At 36.5% G+C, this 18,639-nt stretch overlaps 1 protein-coding gene and 1 non-coding gene across 2 annotated transcripts in view; both read left to right on the forward strand.

Annotated features, from left to right (window-relative positions):
* Positions 1-18,120, forward strand: part of LOC135965274 (POTE ankyrin domain family member G-like) — a 29,223-nt gene extending 11,103 nt beyond the window's left edge. The window contains exons 7-13 of the mRNA XM_065521798.1: positions 1,495-1,565; positions 7,411-7,481; positions 8,854-8,898; positions 9,921-10,087; positions 17,003-17,126; positions 17,782-17,958; positions 18,058-18,120. Of these exons, the coding sequence (XP_065377870.1) occupies positions 1,495-1,565; positions 7,411-7,481; positions 8,854-8,898; positions 9,921-10,087; positions 17,003-17,126; positions 17,782-17,958; positions 18,058-18,120 (718 nt within the window). The remainder of the gene's footprint in view (positions 1-1,494; positions 1,566-7,410; positions 7,482-8,853; positions 8,899-9,920; positions 10,088-17,002; positions 17,127-17,781; positions 17,959-18,057) is intronic.
* On the forward strand, positions 280-386 carry LOC135965782 (U6 spliceosomal RNA). Its single transcript, XR_010578895.1, has one exon. It is a non-coding gene; the product is annotated as a U6 spliceosomal RNA (small nuclear RNA).
* Positions 18,121-18,639: the final 519 nt, after the last annotated feature.

An 18,639-nucleotide genomic window follows, 5' to 3' on the forward strand; every position in this document is an offset into this window, starting at 1 on the left:
TATTCTCTATAGAACCTTAGGCAGTAGAAAGTCCCATATGAACCTTCTCCAAGCAGTGGCTCCCAGTTGTGGTCGGCCCTTGAGTGATCTGTTTTACATGATAATGAAAATCGTCCAAGCTACTTTCATCTGTAACTCAAGATTTTAAAATATCTTCAAATTCTACCTCACAGGGAACCATTGAAGAGAATTCTCAGAATCTCAAGTAGGTTAGTTGGACTTAACAGAACCAAGCCCTGTGCATGACTCATCACTAATCATGTGTAAAAATAGGGCTTTGTGCTTGCTTCCGCAGCACATATCCTAAAATGGGAACAATACAGAGAAAATTAGCATGGCTTCTGCATAAGGAAGCAGCACAAATTTTTGAAGCATTCCATAGTTTGGTCAGTCACTGGAAGGTCATTTGACTATTTGCTGACTAGCTCTGAGGAAACAGTGTGAATCAAAGCAAAAAATGGGTGCCACCAAAATATTGAAATTGTGATTTGTACTAAAAAAATAGTCATGTAAGATGGTCTATGAGGTGATTCAGAGCTGAATAATGTGTTTGGTGCAAAATATGTTGTTAGTGTGTATGTCAAAAATTAGAGAATGTCAACTTACAACTTCTTCATGGAAACTAAAAAACATATAGGTAGAGTTTTGGTCTCCATGTCAGGTGGAATTGAACATCAATATAAACCATTATCCTAAGAAACATCTGCTGGCTCAGAGTTGGAGTCGGTACAGAAGGATCACTGGTCCAAGCCAGGTCTTAACATCCATTGGTTTTTCTGCCGTTGGTGTGATTGGTCAACTCCGTAATAGTGGACACTCACATTATCTACTTTAATGAGATATTTATGAGTAAATTTAGTTACAAACTAAGACGTAGTTGAGATGCCCAGAATTATAAGCCCTAAGGAGCAGGAAAACTAAGAAGCAAAATTAAGACTTAATAACATTTGCTGAAAACTATAACATTTGCATATTAGAACCTATGAACAAAATATGCATTGGGTTTTATTTGGGATTCCAAGATAATTTTAGTTATAATGTTTAGGAACAGATTATTACTTTGCTTTACTATTTCTCTGAGCATTTAAAAAATGTTATCTTGTTAAATCTTTGTAACAACCTAGTGAAAGAAGGTAGCAGAGTCCTCACTTTGTTGAAGAAGATAAGCAAGTCATCCAAGAACAAATAGCAGCTGTTCATTATGGAGCTAGGACTTAAGCAGAGTTGGAACGCTTTCTATTATGTCATGCTAATGCAAGCTAATTTACTGGGTCACACTGCTCTCGATTTATGAGCATTTCACCCTACATTTTTGTCTTCTTTACTTAGAAGCTTCAAGAGAAGTTTGTAGAATGTACTCATAAGTGGATGGGATAATACTGTTAAGTTCTGATATTATGATATTGTTTGAAATACTCTAAGAATTTTACATTTGGTAAGTGTTTTACATCAGTATTAAAATAGTAATTTGGTTTATTACATTTTTATACATAGAATTTGCCAATTACTTTCTGACTACGAAGAAAAACAGATGCTAAAAATCTCTTCTGAAAACAGCAATCCAGGTAACCCTTGTGATAGTGAATTACTTTAGGTCAGTTGTCCCTGATCTTTTTGGTACCAGGGACCAGTTTTGTGGAAGACAGTCTTTCTATGGGCTGGGGGAAGGTGGGGATAGTTTCAGGATTATTCAGTCATGTTACATTTATTGTGCTACTTTATTTATATTATTATTACATTGTAATATATAATGAAATAATTATACAACTTACCATCATGTAGAATCTGTGGAAGATCTGAGGTTGTTTTTCTGCAACTAGATGGTCTCATCTGGGGGCAACATGAGACAGTGACAGATCATCAGGCATTAGATTCTCATAGGAAGCACACAACCTAGATCCCTCGGGTGGGCAGTTCACAACAGGGTTCATGCTCCAATGAGTATCTAGTGCTATCACTGATCTAGGAAGGGGCAGAGTTCAGGCAATAATATGAGCCATTATTATTGGTTGGCTATAAGTACAGGTGAAGCTTCCCTGGTTTGCTTACTGCTCACCTCTTCCTGTGTGGTGTGGTTCATAATAATCCATGGACTGCTACCGGTCTGTAGCATGGGAGTTGAGGACCCCTGCTCTGGGTGGTCCTACCATAGATAAAAAAGTAAAAGTAAGGAACTTTTGATCTCAAAAGAATGCTGAAGCAAAGTTATGTTACATATGCTTGTCCCAACAAGGTCTCACTATTACTGACTTCATTCCTCCTCATTTGAAGTTGGAAAGAGACACATTTACTTTGTTGGAGGAAGATGTGCTCTTCTACCTGCTGGTTAGTTGTCATGATAACAGCAATTTTGTTAGAACAAATGCTCTGCTACCATTTGCCAAAAGATTGTCATAATAAATATACAAATTTCTCAACTCTAGGCTCAGGAGATTATAATAAAATTAGAAAAATGTTTCACAATAACAAAAATGCTAGTATGCTACCTGGTTGTGGACACCTAATACATTGTATAACCCAAACGATATGAGAACACCTTTAATTTAGCCATCAATTTATCAAAGAACTTTTATAAGTTTGGTTTTATAAGTTGCAGGAGATAAAGATGGAGCAGATGTAGTTTTGATCCTTAAGGTGCTCATAATAGAGCTGTCTCTATTTCATTTCTGTGCTTTTTCAATAGAATTTACAAAGAAAATATTTCCATTTATGTTTTCACTTCACTTAACAAATAACTATTGAATGTCTTTTAGATACTAAGCATTTTTCTAATGCAATAGAACACAATTAAAAATACAGACAGGAGTTTGTTATTATCATTGTCATTATTTTTTTATTTTACTACTTTATTCAGTTCTTACTGTGTGCTAGATGCCCACTGGAAGCTTATAATTTATTATATATTGATTATGTGCCAGACATAAGTGATGAGGAAGGAAAGTTTTGGTAAAAAAAAAAAAAAAAGTAGGTATGATTCAAGGGAAGCATGCAGAGTGAGAAGAATTTTTCTAGGGAAAGAAGCAGAAGAATAATGTTTGACAGAAGAAACATGCAACAAGATTGTGTGTTGGCCAGAAGGAACATCTAAGGAGATTGCCTGTTTGGCAGGAAGGGCAGCAAGTGCAAAAGACAAGATGCTTGAGTGAACTTTGCAGGGTTTCTGAGCAGTTCAGTTCTGCTAGCACCAAAAGTGTTAGATACCAGAGGTTGGGAATGAGGTGAATACTTAGGTAAGGCAAGTTTATGACAGACTTTTTAATACTACAGAGATGAGTAGATTTTATCCTGTGGGCCATGGGAAGTTTACCAGGTAGAATGCTTTGGACTGCAAATACTGATGAGCAGTGGCGAAAACAGTAGGAACCAGAGTTGTTTTGTTTGTTCAGTGATATCCTAGGGATCCCTCTTGTCCCTCTTTCTGTGCTGTCGACAGTGTTTTATTCATGTCTCCTTTCATGGTTGGGTAATCTGCAACAGCTCCAAACATCTTGTTCTCACAACACAACATCTCAAGGGCTTCTTTTCTTCACCTGTGTTTTCAAAACAGGGAGAAAACTTAGAAGTACACAAGGGGCTTCCTGTAACATTTCATTGGCTGTGTTACACTACCTGCTCATTCCCAAACCAGGCACTGGGAATGCAAACACGTGATTAGCTTAGAATTAACGTTTCCCTTTCTAAGGCTGAGGAGGGAGATTGGGATAATAAACATCCCAATAGACTTGTGTTTCTTCTGCAAGAAAGAATAAGGAATGGCTATTGGTAGGGAGTCGACAAGGTTTGCTGCAGGGGCTCATTGGAGACATGGGAGCAGGGGAGTCACAAGATTAAATGTGAGTATTAAGGCATTCTGGTTATGGTGTAAAATGGGTTAGCAAGCTTTTCCTGTAAAGGACCAGGTGGGAAATATTTTAGACTATGTGGTCTCTGTCATAACTACTTACCCCTGCTGTTGTCTGCTGTTGTAGAGTGAAAGCCACCATGATTCTATGTAAGCAAACAGGCATGACTGAGCTCCTTTAAAACTTTATTTACAAACCATAAGGCAGATTTAATTTGGACTGTGGCCTATAGTTTCCTGGGATTGGTGGAAGGTTACCATGGAAAGAAACCAGGAGACAAAGGAAGCTTTTGCAATAGTCACCTATAGTTTTCGTCACACGTCCTTGGACTAGTATCAATGTATTATAAGGTTTTCACCCATCCATGGTGGAATAAAGTTAGGAATCTCAGTTACTCATTTTAATATGTTGGTCTTTGTTTTTATGGTGTTATGCCTTTTTATTTGTTTTGCTTAATTTTTTCATGTAAGAACTAACATTAGTAGTTGACGGTTTTCTTTTAAATAGAAGCCATTTTGTAAAGTTTATGTTCCCAGTGGCAGTGGGAATATAAAGCAGAGGCAGAAGAGAGGTATAGTCCATATGATTTAGTGATAATTGAATGAGAAAGGCTTGGGGGACCGAGAGAAATGTCAGATGATTTACAGGTTTCCAGGTCGTACACTAGTATTTAACCTGGACATGAGGAAGGAGTAGGAAATTTTCTGGTGAATACAGAAGAGCAAAGAGCTGCAGGTCAGCAGGAATGACCATTTTTTTCCTATGCATGTTTAATGGAATATTCATGTAGTATATTTTGAGTAGGTAATTGGATAACCAGCATTTATAACTCACATCCTACTACTTTGACTCTCAGTAACAAGACTTATCAAAGATCAAAGAATCTGAAAGTTGATGAAACTGTCCATGTGTATCACCATCAGTGACCGAAAGTTGGCATCCACAGAACACAGAATTGGGATAGGTGAACTTAATAGATAAAGATGAATATCAGAATTGTGTTCCTCTTAGGGAATGATAGTCTCCATGACCTGTGTGAGTCACGGCTGCCAGAAAAGAAAGAGAGCAAGGAGTGTATTAAAGAAGCACAGCAAATTCAGTCCTAGAGTGCCCTGCTTGACTTCATGTCATAGTTCTGATTTCTGAAATACTATTTTCTGCAAAATATGCTTTCTGTTTTTCCCCTCTTGTAGCCTGCAACCAAATAGAATCCCTTCAGTGGGGCATTTTTGTGTTCTTCCTTTAATAACAGCAACATATAAATAACAAAAAGAAGTAAGAGAAAGTGTGTTTTTTTATAGGCTCGTATTTAACATAAACTTGAGAGTGAGTACCAAGATTATACTTAGAATTTACAGACCGGGTAGGAAGACGAGATAGAAATCTGAAGATTACTGACTCAAACACAGTGTAGTTTCATTGCTTTATTGTCACATCTCTGAATTCACAACTATGAATTATATTCGTATGCACTATAACTTTAGAAAGCACCTTCCCAAACCAAATATTAAGTGATTGATTATAATTTCTTTGACTTATTATAGAATTGACTTTCCAAGTGCTCATGAGAATTATTGAGAATTTGCTACATAGTAACATCTCAGCTGTGTCCACAAGAGCTATCTGTCACCTTGTCTTAATGACTATTGGCTCACTAGGAATATTGGTTTTGGCATTAAAATGATATTTTTCTAAATGCAGATAGGACCAGGGATCACTCTTGAACATTAATGTCCAAGCATCTTAAAATTACACATCAGGTTTCATAATCTGACTTCTGCCCCACTCTCCATCTTTAGCCCTTTTCCCTGTGCGCCCTTTCTCTGGCATTACTGAGTTGCTGGTAATGTCCTACTCACTCGTTCACTCTTTCAGGCCTCACTCCTGCTCTTGCTGCTGTGTGGAATGCTGTTACCCTTTCCTTCCCTCTACCGCTTTTAATCTGGCTAGCCTCAATATTTCAGTCTGTGCTTGGGCATGTGTTCTAGAAAAGCCATCCCTGATATGCTTTATTTTCATTGTTTTTAAACCCTAATGCCTAGCATGTATGTAGCAGGACTCAATAAGAAATTTCTGAGTAAAATAAAGACTGTTTTTACAAAGATGATGTGCAAGACTGTTCTCTGCAGTCTTGGAGCAGAGGGGACAGATATGTGGCGGAATAACGTAGAGTTCAGGTGGTAAAGATGCAGTAGAAAAATCAGTGAAGTCAGAAGGCAGCCTCAAGAAGGAGGTACCTTTTTATCTGGGGAAAGACATGCAGAATCAAGGAAGACTTCACATATCATTGTTTTAAAAGATGAAAATAAGGCCAGTTGTTGTGTCTCACAACTGTAATCCCAGCATTTTGGGGGGCTGGAGGAGGTGGATCACAAGGTCAAAAGATCAGGAACATCCTGGCCAATCATGAAACATCATCTCTACTACAAATATGAAAAATAGCTGGGCATGATGGTGCATGCCTGTAATCCCAGCTTCTTGGGAGACTGAGACAAGAGAATCGCTTGAACCAGGGAGTCAGAGGTTGCAGTGAGCTGAGATTGTGCCACTGCACTCCAGCCTGGTGACAGAGAAAGACCCTGGCTCAAAAAAAAAAAAAAAAAAAAAAAAAAAAAAAAAAAAAAAAAGAAGAAGAAGAAGAAAAAAAAAAAGAAAAGAAAATAAATTTGTCAGAATAGTAGAGGGAAACATTTTAGATATTAGGAAGACATTGTGCACTAATAAAGGTGTCAGTAGTAGTTTTGGAAATCATTTATAAGGTACTATTGTTGCAGAAAACAGGAGGCAGGGAGAGACCCAGTGGGTGAAACAGGAGGATTTTATTTAGGTGCACACCGGTTCAGTGGATTTGCATCCAAATGCTGAGTCCTGAACAAAGACAGAGCCTGGCTTATAAAGGCAAGCTTACAGAAGCAGAACAAAGGCAGTTAATCATATAGTGACAGTTTTGCAACCTCAGCATAGCTTGTGACTTTGCAACTACATTGAAGGAAAAGAAGAACTTGCAAAATATATACATTTGTACAAATAGCTATGAGTAAATGCTGAGGGGAAGGGGAGACGGTAAAGGAATTTGTTTTCTTAACCTTGCTCTGGGATGTCTGGACCCATACCTGTGGACTCTGGCTTCTTGGACAGGGTCAACACAACCTTACCTGGGCCCTGCCTGTTACTATCCTTAGAGTCAGAGTAGTTAAGTGCAGGAAAACTTGTTTCTCTTTAAAACTAAATTTCCTTTTCATTACATTTACTGCTTCATGATTAGGAAGTGGAGAACAACATTCTGTGTTACCTTATATGTTTCTACTGTATTTTAAAGTTGTGTTTCTGGTGGTTTTGTTCATTTATGTTGGGTGGATGAATTTGTGAGTGAATCTCATCAGGCGTCTCCCCAAGTGGTTTGTTGAAGTCTTAGAGAGTGATTTCCTAAGTAACTATTTCATGAAACACTAAACACTCAATTTATGAGATAACATAAAATGTTGTCTTAAATCTATTTTTATAAAGGCAATAGTTTTTAACTGTTCTAAGTGGTTCATTTTAACTGAATATATGGATTTCTCAACAGAACAAGACTTAAAGCTGACATCAGAGGAAGAATCACAAAGGCTTAAAGGCAGTGAAAATAGCCAGCCAGAGGCATGGAAAATTTTACATTTAAATGTTTGATTTAATGTTGTTTTCTTTGCTTTAATAATATTAGGTAGTCCAAATGAAATTATCTTTCAGACTAGGTTTTGAGGATGAATAGATTCTTTTTTCTAAGAACTTTTTAATAGATTCATAAAATTTAATAAATTCAGCAACCTCATTAACAGAAGAATCAATAGATTCTAAGTTAGCATTTGAAACTTAACTTAAAAAACATAACCACTATAAACTTTAAAATACTCTTACTTTACAATATTCTTATTTAAAATATTCTTATCTGCCTTTTTGATTAGCTTATAGGTAATCTTTCCTTTTGTAATAGAGGCAAAAGAAATTCCAGAACTTTGTTCTTTTATTCTTACAACACCCTGACATGATAAAGAAAGTAACATCAATTATTGGATTATATTATTAAGCAATAGAATTATGAACAATGTAACACTGATGGTCCCTGAGCTGGATTCGTGGTTGAAGAGTAATCATGGCCAGTGATTGAAAATCTGCAGTTTTATATTGCAGTCACTGATAGCAAGGTGAAAGATATATTCTGCCTTGTGATCTCTCATTGACCTCAGCGTTTCTCTTCAGGGAGGGAACCAGGTCATAAAAGCAACCCAAATGCCTATTACAAGAATCGTATCTTGCAGAGTGGGACCTTTGGTGTTAGTGCAGAAACACAATAACATTTGAACTTACTGCAGTTGCAGAAAATGAGTACAGATTATTAAAATTTTTATCCACTGTCATTAGTACACATTAGAATATATTAGAACTGGACTTAAGCAGATAAACTAGATACACAACACTATCATATTACGACATATAATTTCAATTAAAATTTAAGAATTTGCATTTCTTTCTGTTTGGTGTTGATTTCAGCTCCTAATAACTGAAAGCATGCCTACAATTCAGTTAGTAATCTGTAGAGGCTCACTGGTTAGGGTTTGGTGAGGTAAACTCTTTTCAAGTGAGGAAGACTTTGCAACACTACAAATCATCCGCTGATGCATTTTTGGCAGATTTAACACGTAATAAATTAAGTGGAGTCCAAACAAATGGTGACAAAGTTAAGTTTGCTGGTTCATGTTTATCTTCTCCCATTGGCTAAGGTGAATTATTTTTCTCATGTTAGTCAGAAGCCAGTGATGTGGCAATAGCTGAACGTAGATTAAAAAGTTAATTTTTAATTTTAATTAATTATTTATTTTAACAGTTAAATTTTAATTTTAATTATTTTCTAATTTTTCATTGTCTATACTTGATTACTTAAAATAAAATTATTTTTAAAACATGCATTCCAAAAGAGGAAACATCACAGAAATACAACAAGCAAATTAACCTTCTATTTTTGCATTTGCAGGAAATGTCTCAAGAACCAGAAATAAACAAGGATTGTGATAGAGAGGTATACCATTATATTCAAATGTTTCTGTTGAATTAGATTTTTACATTATGTTGTTTAATAAAGTGTTGTAAGTATAGGCACACATGATCCTATCATGTAAGTAGCATAAATCATCAGTGAAAAATTTAATATTTAACTCAGAAAGAATTCTGTAGATTGAGTTTTAAAGAGATACAAACCCCAGAGATATTCTTTCATTATTATGGAATAATCCTGAATGGTGCCGTAAAGTGCTAGGTCATGCGACTTTAGGAGCTTTGGATCAATCATTTTATCTTTCTTGGTTTTAGTCTGATTATCAATAGTTAATGTGGCTAAAGAAGATAATTTCTTATTCTGTGTATCTTCCAGCTAGAAAATTGTACGGCTATCGAATGTGAAATTTGGGGAACATCTTATTTTCTGGGCATCCACGCTTGTACCTCAGCAGTTTCACTCTGTTCCTTGTGTTGTGGCGAACTTTGGTTCCCATGTTTCAGTGAGAACCATCATGTTTTTGATATCCCAGGGACCAAATGAAAAAAAATGATCAAAGGCAGTGGGGGAGAAGAATATCTCAGTGCAGAAAAGGGCAATCTTCCTTTCTATTCCTGAAGCCCCACAGTGTCTCATCCTCTAAATCTGACTGCTTAATGTGAGATCTAGGTGGTAAAGACAGAAGAAGACACATTTTGCATCTTTGTCTTTTTATTTGTGTGTTCCCACGAGTCAAATGGGATAAATACATATATAAGATTCTGAAGAGTCATTGGGAATAAAAGCACAAAATGAAGGAGGGCCCTTTTTGAATTTTGAAAAATTCTGTTTTATTCAGTCAAGCAGAAATGAAGCAAACTTTACAATGATATGATAATTACATCTTAAAATTAGAGGGTAATTGTTCTGTATATATGATCAAACTTAAGTGTGAAATATTTTTAATGACTACAATAATGACAAACTGAGTCAATTGATAAAATCAATCAAAAAGGTTCTTTTTATTCAATAAAGTGAATATCCTTAATATCAAACTTCCACTCAAGGCTGAAGAAGACATGAAGAAGCACGGAAGTAATAATATGGGATTACCAGAAAACCTGACTAATGATGCCACTGCTGGCAATGGTGATGATGGATTAATTCCACAAAGCAAGAGCAGAACACCTGAAAGTCAGCAATTTCCTGACACTGAGAATGAAGAGTATCACAGGTAAGCCTATGACAACATTTAATAGGAGACAGCCATATGCTGTCAAACTAATCCTAATTTGGGCTAATATTCATGATTAAAAATTTTATATTTTTCCTAGGATATTCAGCCTTGCCTGGTAATCAGAAAAATGAAAATCAGCAAAAAATGAGTTACCATTTTTTCCAGTCATTAATTTATTTGAAAAATAACGAGTATTGGCAAATGTGAGGGGAAAGGAATTTCTTTACATTTTAGTGAACTTTTATTTTAGCTTCAGAGGTACATGTGCAGTTTGTTATATAGGTAAACTGTATCATGGAAGTTTGGGCTACAGATTATTTCGTCAGCCACATAATAAGCAAAATACCCAAAAGGTAGTTTTTTGGTCTTCTCCCTCCAGCCATGCTCCACCCTCAAGTAGACCCTTTTGCCTGTTATTTTCCTCTTTGTGTCCATGAGTTCTCATTGTTTAGTTTCCACTAAATGAGTAAGAATATGTGGCATTTGATTTTCTGTTTCTGCATTAGTTTGCTTAGAATAGTGGCCGCCAGCTCCATCTGTGTTGCTGCAAAGGAAATGGTCTCATTGAAAAAGACATGTCGTACACTGTTGGTAAATGCATTTCGAACATTAATTGAGTAGCATATTCACACACACATATATAACATAGTAAGGATATATATGTATATTAAGGATACTTGTATAGATTTGTTACGTATATACTTACATATAAGAACATTTATTACAGCATCATTATATCAAAAGATGGATCCTTATCAGTAGGAATTTATCATTATTAAAAGCAAATCCTTACCAATAGGAAATAGCTCAATTTTCATTCCCAGAAAATAATGTAGTATGGAACCATTTTTTACAAATGAGGTTAGATCTAGAGTATACGGATTATTTCACAATTAAAATGTATTTAAAACCTTTGCTTTGATAACACATCTTAAGATAATTTTGTTAGAATTCTTGTAATATCTGCTGTGTTGCAAATGGAAGCTGCATGCTCCATTGACACTGTACCTTGATTGCTAGTTGTTAAATTTTTGTTGTCAGTGCCTGAGTGCTGAAATATTGGATCTTCAATCTGAATATTGCCAAGGGATTGTATGGGGATCTATATTTAATATAAACATTTCAGTATATTGGGTAAAACTTTTATTAAAATGTATCAAAGGATCTTTCATCTACTAAACCAGAATTTTGTCAGATTTTTCTGCAAAGAGTCAGTTAGTAAATATTTTAGGCTTTGCAGACTGTATATATATTTTTGAGACAGGGTCTCTGTTGCCCAGGCTGGAGTGCGGTTTTGTGATCATGGCTCACTGCAGCCTCCACTTTCTGGGCTCTAGTGATCCTCCCACCTCAGCCTCTCTGCTAGCTGGGACCACAGGTGTGCAACATCACACCCAGCTAATTGACTCTGTGAACTGTAGAGTGAATAAGCATGGCTGGGTTCCAAGATACTTGACTTACAAAAACAGGCAGTGGGATTTGGCCCACAGGTGCTAATGTGCTGACCTTGTGCTAAAAGGAAGGTGCTACTAATGCAGTAACTCTTATTCATAAAAGTGTCCGGCATGTGTGACATTATCCTTCCTTTTAGAAAAGGATATATTTCAGTATTCACCACACCACATTTTTCCACAGTGACTTCATATAATTTTTAAAATTTCATTTATAACATAAGACTATTTTCTGCATTTCTGCCACTTTATTCCTGTTAATAGAACTCAGTAGTTTACTGTGATCAATTACTTTGTATATTTGATGAGTATCAACTGTTCTAGAATTGGCTGATTTTTATCAAGCCAGAAATACTCTCCTTGAAACGTTTAGTGTTTCTTGGTCTTTATGTATAAGCATGAACAAAGTGATATTCAGCTTATGGAATCTAGAATTGTTTAAGGTGACTTTTAGTTCTATAGTTTTAAGGATTTAACACCTCAGTCTGGCATTTTTAATGCCACATGTGTATAATTTTGTAACTTTTAAAATATATAATTGTTATGTAAAATTTGAAGACTACACCTGTTATATAAAATTAGAAATTAATTGTCTATTATTTTCCATGACTGTGGAAGAAAATTACAACATTCTCAGCCATGACTTCTAAGTATGATGTCCTTAAAAGAACTGTCTAAGTATGATGTCCTTAAAAGAACTCATGAACTCAATTATCTTTTCATTCACTCTTGATCTCACACCAGTAAGTCTTCAGTTTCAGTACTCCTCCAACGTTGTTTTTCCTCAAGATTATCACTAATTTTTTTTCTGTAATAAATCTAGGCATTTTTCGTACACTTCATTTTATTTAATCTGTTAGCAGAATTTGAGCCAATGGAGGACATCTCTTCTATAACAGCATCTTCAACGTGGCTTCCAGGACCTCAGTCCCTCAGGCTTTTCCTCCTGCCTTTCTAATCCATTCATCATGGCCTCTTTTGCTTGCTCCTCCTCATCTTTCTCCATTTGGACATTGTTTTTTCCGAGGGCTCAGTCCTCAATCTTCTCTCTCATGACTTTTTCTTTTTTTGAGACAGAGTTTCACTCTGTCACCCAGGCTGGAGTTCAGTGGTGTGATCTCGGCTCACTGCAACCTCCACCTCCTGGGTTCAAGTGATTCTCCTGCCTCAGCCCCCTGAGTAGCTGGCATTACAGGTTGGTGCCACCATGCTCGGCTAATTTTTGTATTTTTAGTAGACACAGCATTCCCCTATGTTGGCCAGCCTGGTCTCAAACTCCTGACCTCAGGTGATCTCTCTGCCTTGGCCTCACAAAGTGTTGGGGTTGCAGGCATGAGCCACTGCACCCAGCCCCTTGTGACTTTTTCTACCGTGTATATGCTAGTGATTTCCAAATGTATGTCTCTGGCTCAGATCTCTCTCCCTAATTCCAGATTTCCATATGAGCCTGCCTACTTGATATCTCTATTTGGTTAGCTATTGGGGATCACACACTTGTCAGACCCAAAATTGGGCTACTGATGGCCTTCCTGAAATTTACCCCTCATGTAGTCTTTCCTACTTTGGTTAAGGGCAACTCTTCCAGTTGCTTTGCCAAAAATCTCGTTGTCATTCTTGACTCATCTCTCTCTCCGTCTCTGACACCTTACATCTATTCTCTCAGTAAATCTTGTCAGGTCTATCTGAAGAATATGTCCAGAAACCAGTCATATCTTCTACATCTGAGCCACCCTCATCTGCAGTCTACATGAGTGTCATAGACTGGTAATTGATAGTCCTGGCTTTTAAAAACTTCCCTTTTCATCAATTCTTAACTCAGTGGATATACTTAAAATATAAGTCAAATTGTGTCAGTCCTGTGCCCCAGCCCTTCTGATTGCCTCCCATTTCACTCTGAGTATGTGTCAAATTTCCTCCTAATTCTCTCCCTTGCTCTGCTTTAGCCACACTGAACTTCTTGCCATCCCTTCTCTACCCCTAGTGCTTAAAGACTCCAAGCACACCTCTGTACTTGGCAGTTCCCTGTGTCTGGAATGCTTTTTCCCCGGATATCCTCCTAGCTTACTCTTTCCATTCCTTCAGTTCTTTATTTAAAACCTCCCTTCTGCTAAGAAGTAGAAAAAGGGTAAAAAGAAACACATTATGGAACAACCACTTTCTGAGGAAGAACCATGTACTACCCAGATGCATCATGCTTAAGATTCAACTGGGAGTGTACCAGGGAGGCTCTCTAATGTAACCAAGGGAAGGTTCAATGAAACAAAGTGATTTATCATCTCTAACTTCAAATCCATTTGTATCTTGACATCAACACTCTTAACCTTATATCATCATTTCTTAGAGTCTTTGATATACAAATAAAAGGTTTTTTTGTATTAGAAAGAAAGAAATCCCCTTTCTCAGCAGAGACTTTTCTGACCATCCCAACTTTCCCACCACCCTCCCCATCAAACACATAAACATTTCATTTTCCTGCTTTAGTTTTTTCTCCTCTAACGTACTGTATACTTTGTCTTCTCTGTCTGTTGTTATTGTGTGTTTATCTCACTCTCATGAATAAGGATTTTATTTTTCACTACTATATCCTCACTGCCTAGAAAAAGGCCTAGCGTATTGGATGTAGCTACCTAATAAATCCTTATTAAATGAATGAATGGAGTTTATCCTGGGTATGTTGTTTGATTGATTCTCACTTTAAAATTTTGACATGGGTCATTCTATTAGTTTTGTCTGGTAATTATATGCATTTTAATTATTGTTTTGGCTTTTTATAATAAGCTACATTCTTTATATTAATTTTTTTATTTAGGGAGAAAAGCCCAATATTGTGGTTATTCATTATTTATTCTTTTATTTATAATCATAATTGTAATTATGGTAAACTGAGTCAGAGGAATTGCAAACTTTACTAGTATTTTATTTGATTTGATTTTTGAGATAGAGTCTCACTCTATCGCCCAGGCTGGAGTGCAGTGGTGGGGTCTCAGTTCACTGCACCCTCCGCCTCCTGGGTTCATGTATTTCTCCTGCCTTAGTCTCCTGAGGAGCTGGGATTACAGCGGCATGCCACCACACCTGGCTAATTTCTGTATTTTTAGTAGAGACTACTAATTTCACTTTATTGGGCAGGCTGGTCTCGAACTCTTTACCTCAGGTGATCCACCCACTTTGGCCCTTCAAAGTGCTAGGATTACAGGCGTGAGCCACTGCACCTGGCCACCTGCTTTAAAAAAAAAAAAAATGGGGTGGCACATTTAATGGACTTACAAATTCTTTTCAAGGGATTATGAACCTTTGGTATTTGAAATAAAAAGACAGAGTTGGAAATTTTTTGCTTCCTATAGTAAGAGGAATACTGGTCCGGCACTGGCTATTCTGATGGAGCAGGTGCTGCTGCTTGGCTGTATTTCAGAAGCAAGCTGCTCACATCTGTATTGGTTGGTGAGCAAGACCAGTGGTCATTGATTGGTTGATTAGATTTCAAACTGGCTCTGGGTGGCTTCTTGTTACCATTGGTACAGGTCATTTCTTTCCTAAGTTACACTCAACTTTAACTGAACATTTTCTGTTTAAAAATTGCCTTCAATTAACTATGTTCAAAATGAAACTATTTTATATTCCAGAATTTTAGACCTCATTTTAAAATTGTGGTCACGATGAATTGGTTAATAATAGCTCTCAGGAAGATCTATTTACATTTTTTAAAATACATATTTCTTTGCATAATTTATTCCTTAAAATTAATTGCCTTGTTTCTGTTATTGGTATTTCTAGAAGCTTTTGTTCAAGTCCTAACATAAACTCCAGTAGGAGATTTTAGTCTCTTTGTCAGTTAATATAAGTATATGGTTGTGATATTCTCTTTTTAAATTCCTTTTCTTGTTCACTGTCTTCTCTGTACAATAACAGTAATATTCTTATGCATTTTTACCTCATTAAAAATAATTACAGTTTTCAGGTCATGTGATGCCAACATGTTTGTTCCTTTTGCTTGGTGTGTGTGCTGCTATTCAGGCTCTGTTGTGGTTCTACATGAATGGCAGCTTTTTAAAATAACTCTGTGAAGAATGACATTGGTACTTGGATAGAAATTGTATTGGATCTGTAGACTTCTTTGGGCACTATGATCATTTTCACAATATCAATGCTTTCAGTCCAGGAACATAGGATGTATGTTCATTTATTTGTGTCATCTCTGATTTTCTTCAGTGGTGTTTTCCAGTTATCCTTTTATAGTTGACTCACCTCCTTCATTACATATTTTCCTAGGTATTTTACTCTTTTGCAGCCATTGTCAAAGAGACTGGGTTCTTGACGTGACTCGCAACTTGGTTGTAGGTAGTGTATAGTGGTACTACTCATTGGTATTTGTACATTTTGTAGCCTCTGAGACTTTACTGAATTCATTTATCAAGTCTAGGAGTGTTTTGTAGGAGTCTTTAGGGTTTTCTAGGGATAAGATCATATCATTGGTGAAGAGATAATTTGACTTTCTTTTTTCCAATTTGGATGTCCTTTATTTCTCTTGCCCAATTGCTCTGCCTAGGACTTCCCAGTTTTATTCTTAACATGCATGAAATAAAAGTAAAATCAAAAGTGATTAATGATTACTTTATTTCACATCTCTGTCGCATACACAGATAAAATTAATTCAAAGTTGTATGTTAAAAACACAATATTAGACCCTGTCTTGTTCCAAAAGGAATTTCTAAGTTGTCTATAAAATACAGAGGAATCAAGAATATAAGTGGAAAGTGTTTCCCAAAAATAAATATAAAAAGTATGGGTTATCACAGGGCTTCCCAATCCCCAGGCCATGGACCAGTACCAGTCCCTGGACTGTTAGGACCTGGACCACAGAGCAGGAGGCTAGTGGCAGGTGAGCAAGCAAAGTTACATCTATTTAAAGCCACTCTCTGTCACTCACATTACTGCCTGAGCTCCTCTTCCTGTCAGATCGGTGGTGGCATTGGATCGTCATAGGAGCGTGACTCAAACCTTGTTGTAAGCTGCTTACACAGGGTATCTAGGTTGTTCACTCCTTATGAGAATCTAATGCTTTATGATCTGTCACCATCTACTGTCACCCCCAGATGGGACCATCTAGTTGCAGGAAAACAAGCTGAGGCTCCCACTGATTCTACATTATGGTGAGCTATGTAATTATTTCATTATATATAAGTAATAATAGAAATAATATGCACAATGAATGTTATGTGCTTGAGTCATCCTGCAACCATCCCCCAACTCAGGTCTACAGAAAAATTACCTTCCACAAAACCAGTCCCTGGTGCCAACATGGTTGGGGAGAACTGGGTTAAGAGATGTGAGACCCCTTTGCCTTGTCTTGGATTAACGTGCAGATATGCATTGTGTGAATGACATCTGATGGCACCATGTTGCCCTGTAGATCATTTTAGGGACACCTCCAGTATTTCATGAAAATCAAAATTTCTTCTAGTGATGAACAAAATGATACCCAGAAGCAAGTTTCGGAAGAACAGAATGCTGGAATATCACAAGAAGAGATTCTGACTGGTAAACAAGAGCAGATGGAAGTGGCTGAAAAGAAAATGAATTCTGAGGTATTTTCTTTAGTCATTTTCAAATGTTTTAATATGTGTATTTATTTAAAAGACAACTTTATGTATTTTGGAAAGTACACAGGATTTTTAAAACAGAAGTGCAATGTTTAGATGCCTACGTGTACATTGTGGAAGGGTACAATGCTTAAACAGTTATGAATAAATGCAATTCTTATAACTGACTGTAAAAATATTAGAAAAGTAGTATATTGATAAAACTTTATTCAGTAAAAGGAACTTAAAGAACTTTAAGAAATTGCTTCTGTCCAAATATATGCATAGCTAAGGTTCTTACAATGGTGTAGTTGATAGATTAGATATCAGAGAATAAACCCAATTTAAAAAATATACTCAAGCATATTAATCTTATATTTTATGCATTTGGGTTTTTTATAATTCAGAGAAAGGCTTTTCCAATTCTGAAATTCTAAAAATCCTCTAGTGACTTATTTTTCATGGTCTTTAAATAAGTATTTCAACTTTTTGGAATTTACACATTTTTAGATTTGAAGTTTTGTCCAACTTTTTTCCCGTTAAATATCCACTATGGGAATTCTTTCCTTATACAAATATAAATGTCATACTTTAATTTCAGAAGAAATCATGATATGTCATTCTCTTGAGTGCTAATTAAAAGTTCCCTTTGTTTACTTAGGTTTCTCTTACCAATAAGAAAGAAAAAGATCTCTTGCATGAAAATCGCATGTTGCAGGAAGAAATTGCCATGCTGAGACTGGAAGTAGACAGAATAAAACAGCAGAGCCAGCTAAGGGAAAAGAATCTTTTGGAGGAAATTGAAAGTGTGAAAGCAAAGAAAGATAAACTTCTAAAGGCTGTAAAATTAAGGGAGGATCATTAACAAAAATCAGCATTTAAGTACAGTGGACAGCTTAGCATTTTGACAACTGAGAATAATGATAAACTTCTTAAGGCTGTAAAATTGAATGAGGAAGCATTAGCAAAAATCAGTATTTCAGTAGAGTGGACAGCTTAGCATTTTGACCGCTGAGAATGCTCAGTTCTGAATTGCAGAATGTAAGACACAGCTAGGAAACACTGGAAATGGAAATCCTATCATGTCGCTTTAGACTGACTACTGCCCTACATGACTGTGATCAATGTCAAATAGATGAAACAGACTTCTTTACAGAGAACAAACACGAACAGGTTTATTTACAGGAAAAAATGAATTCTCATATATCTAACCTAAAAGATAACAGTGAGATTCTTTCTGAACAACTCTAATGTTGACAGCAAAATTAACAGCCTAAACATTAAGCTGCATCACACAGGATAAATTCTGAGAGACAAGATGGGGCAGGCCCCCATCTTTACTGTTCAGACAACTTAGTCATTCTAGTGTGTGGGCTTTGGAGACTACAAACCCATCAAGGGCAGAAGAGATCCTGTGGCACGGCACAGCTGCTTTACCAAATCATGGCCAGACTGCTTCTGTAAGCAGGCCCTGATCCTGTTCCTCATCACTGGACAGGACCTCCCACCTGAGGCCTCT

This window comes from Macaca fascicularis, chromosome 10 (assembly GCF_037993035.2).
Source record: "Macaca fascicularis isolate 582-1 chromosome 10, T2T-MFA8v1.1".
NCBI classification, from domain to species: domain Eukaryota; kingdom Metazoa; phylum Chordata; class Mammalia; order Primates; family Cercopithecidae; genus Macaca; species Macaca fascicularis.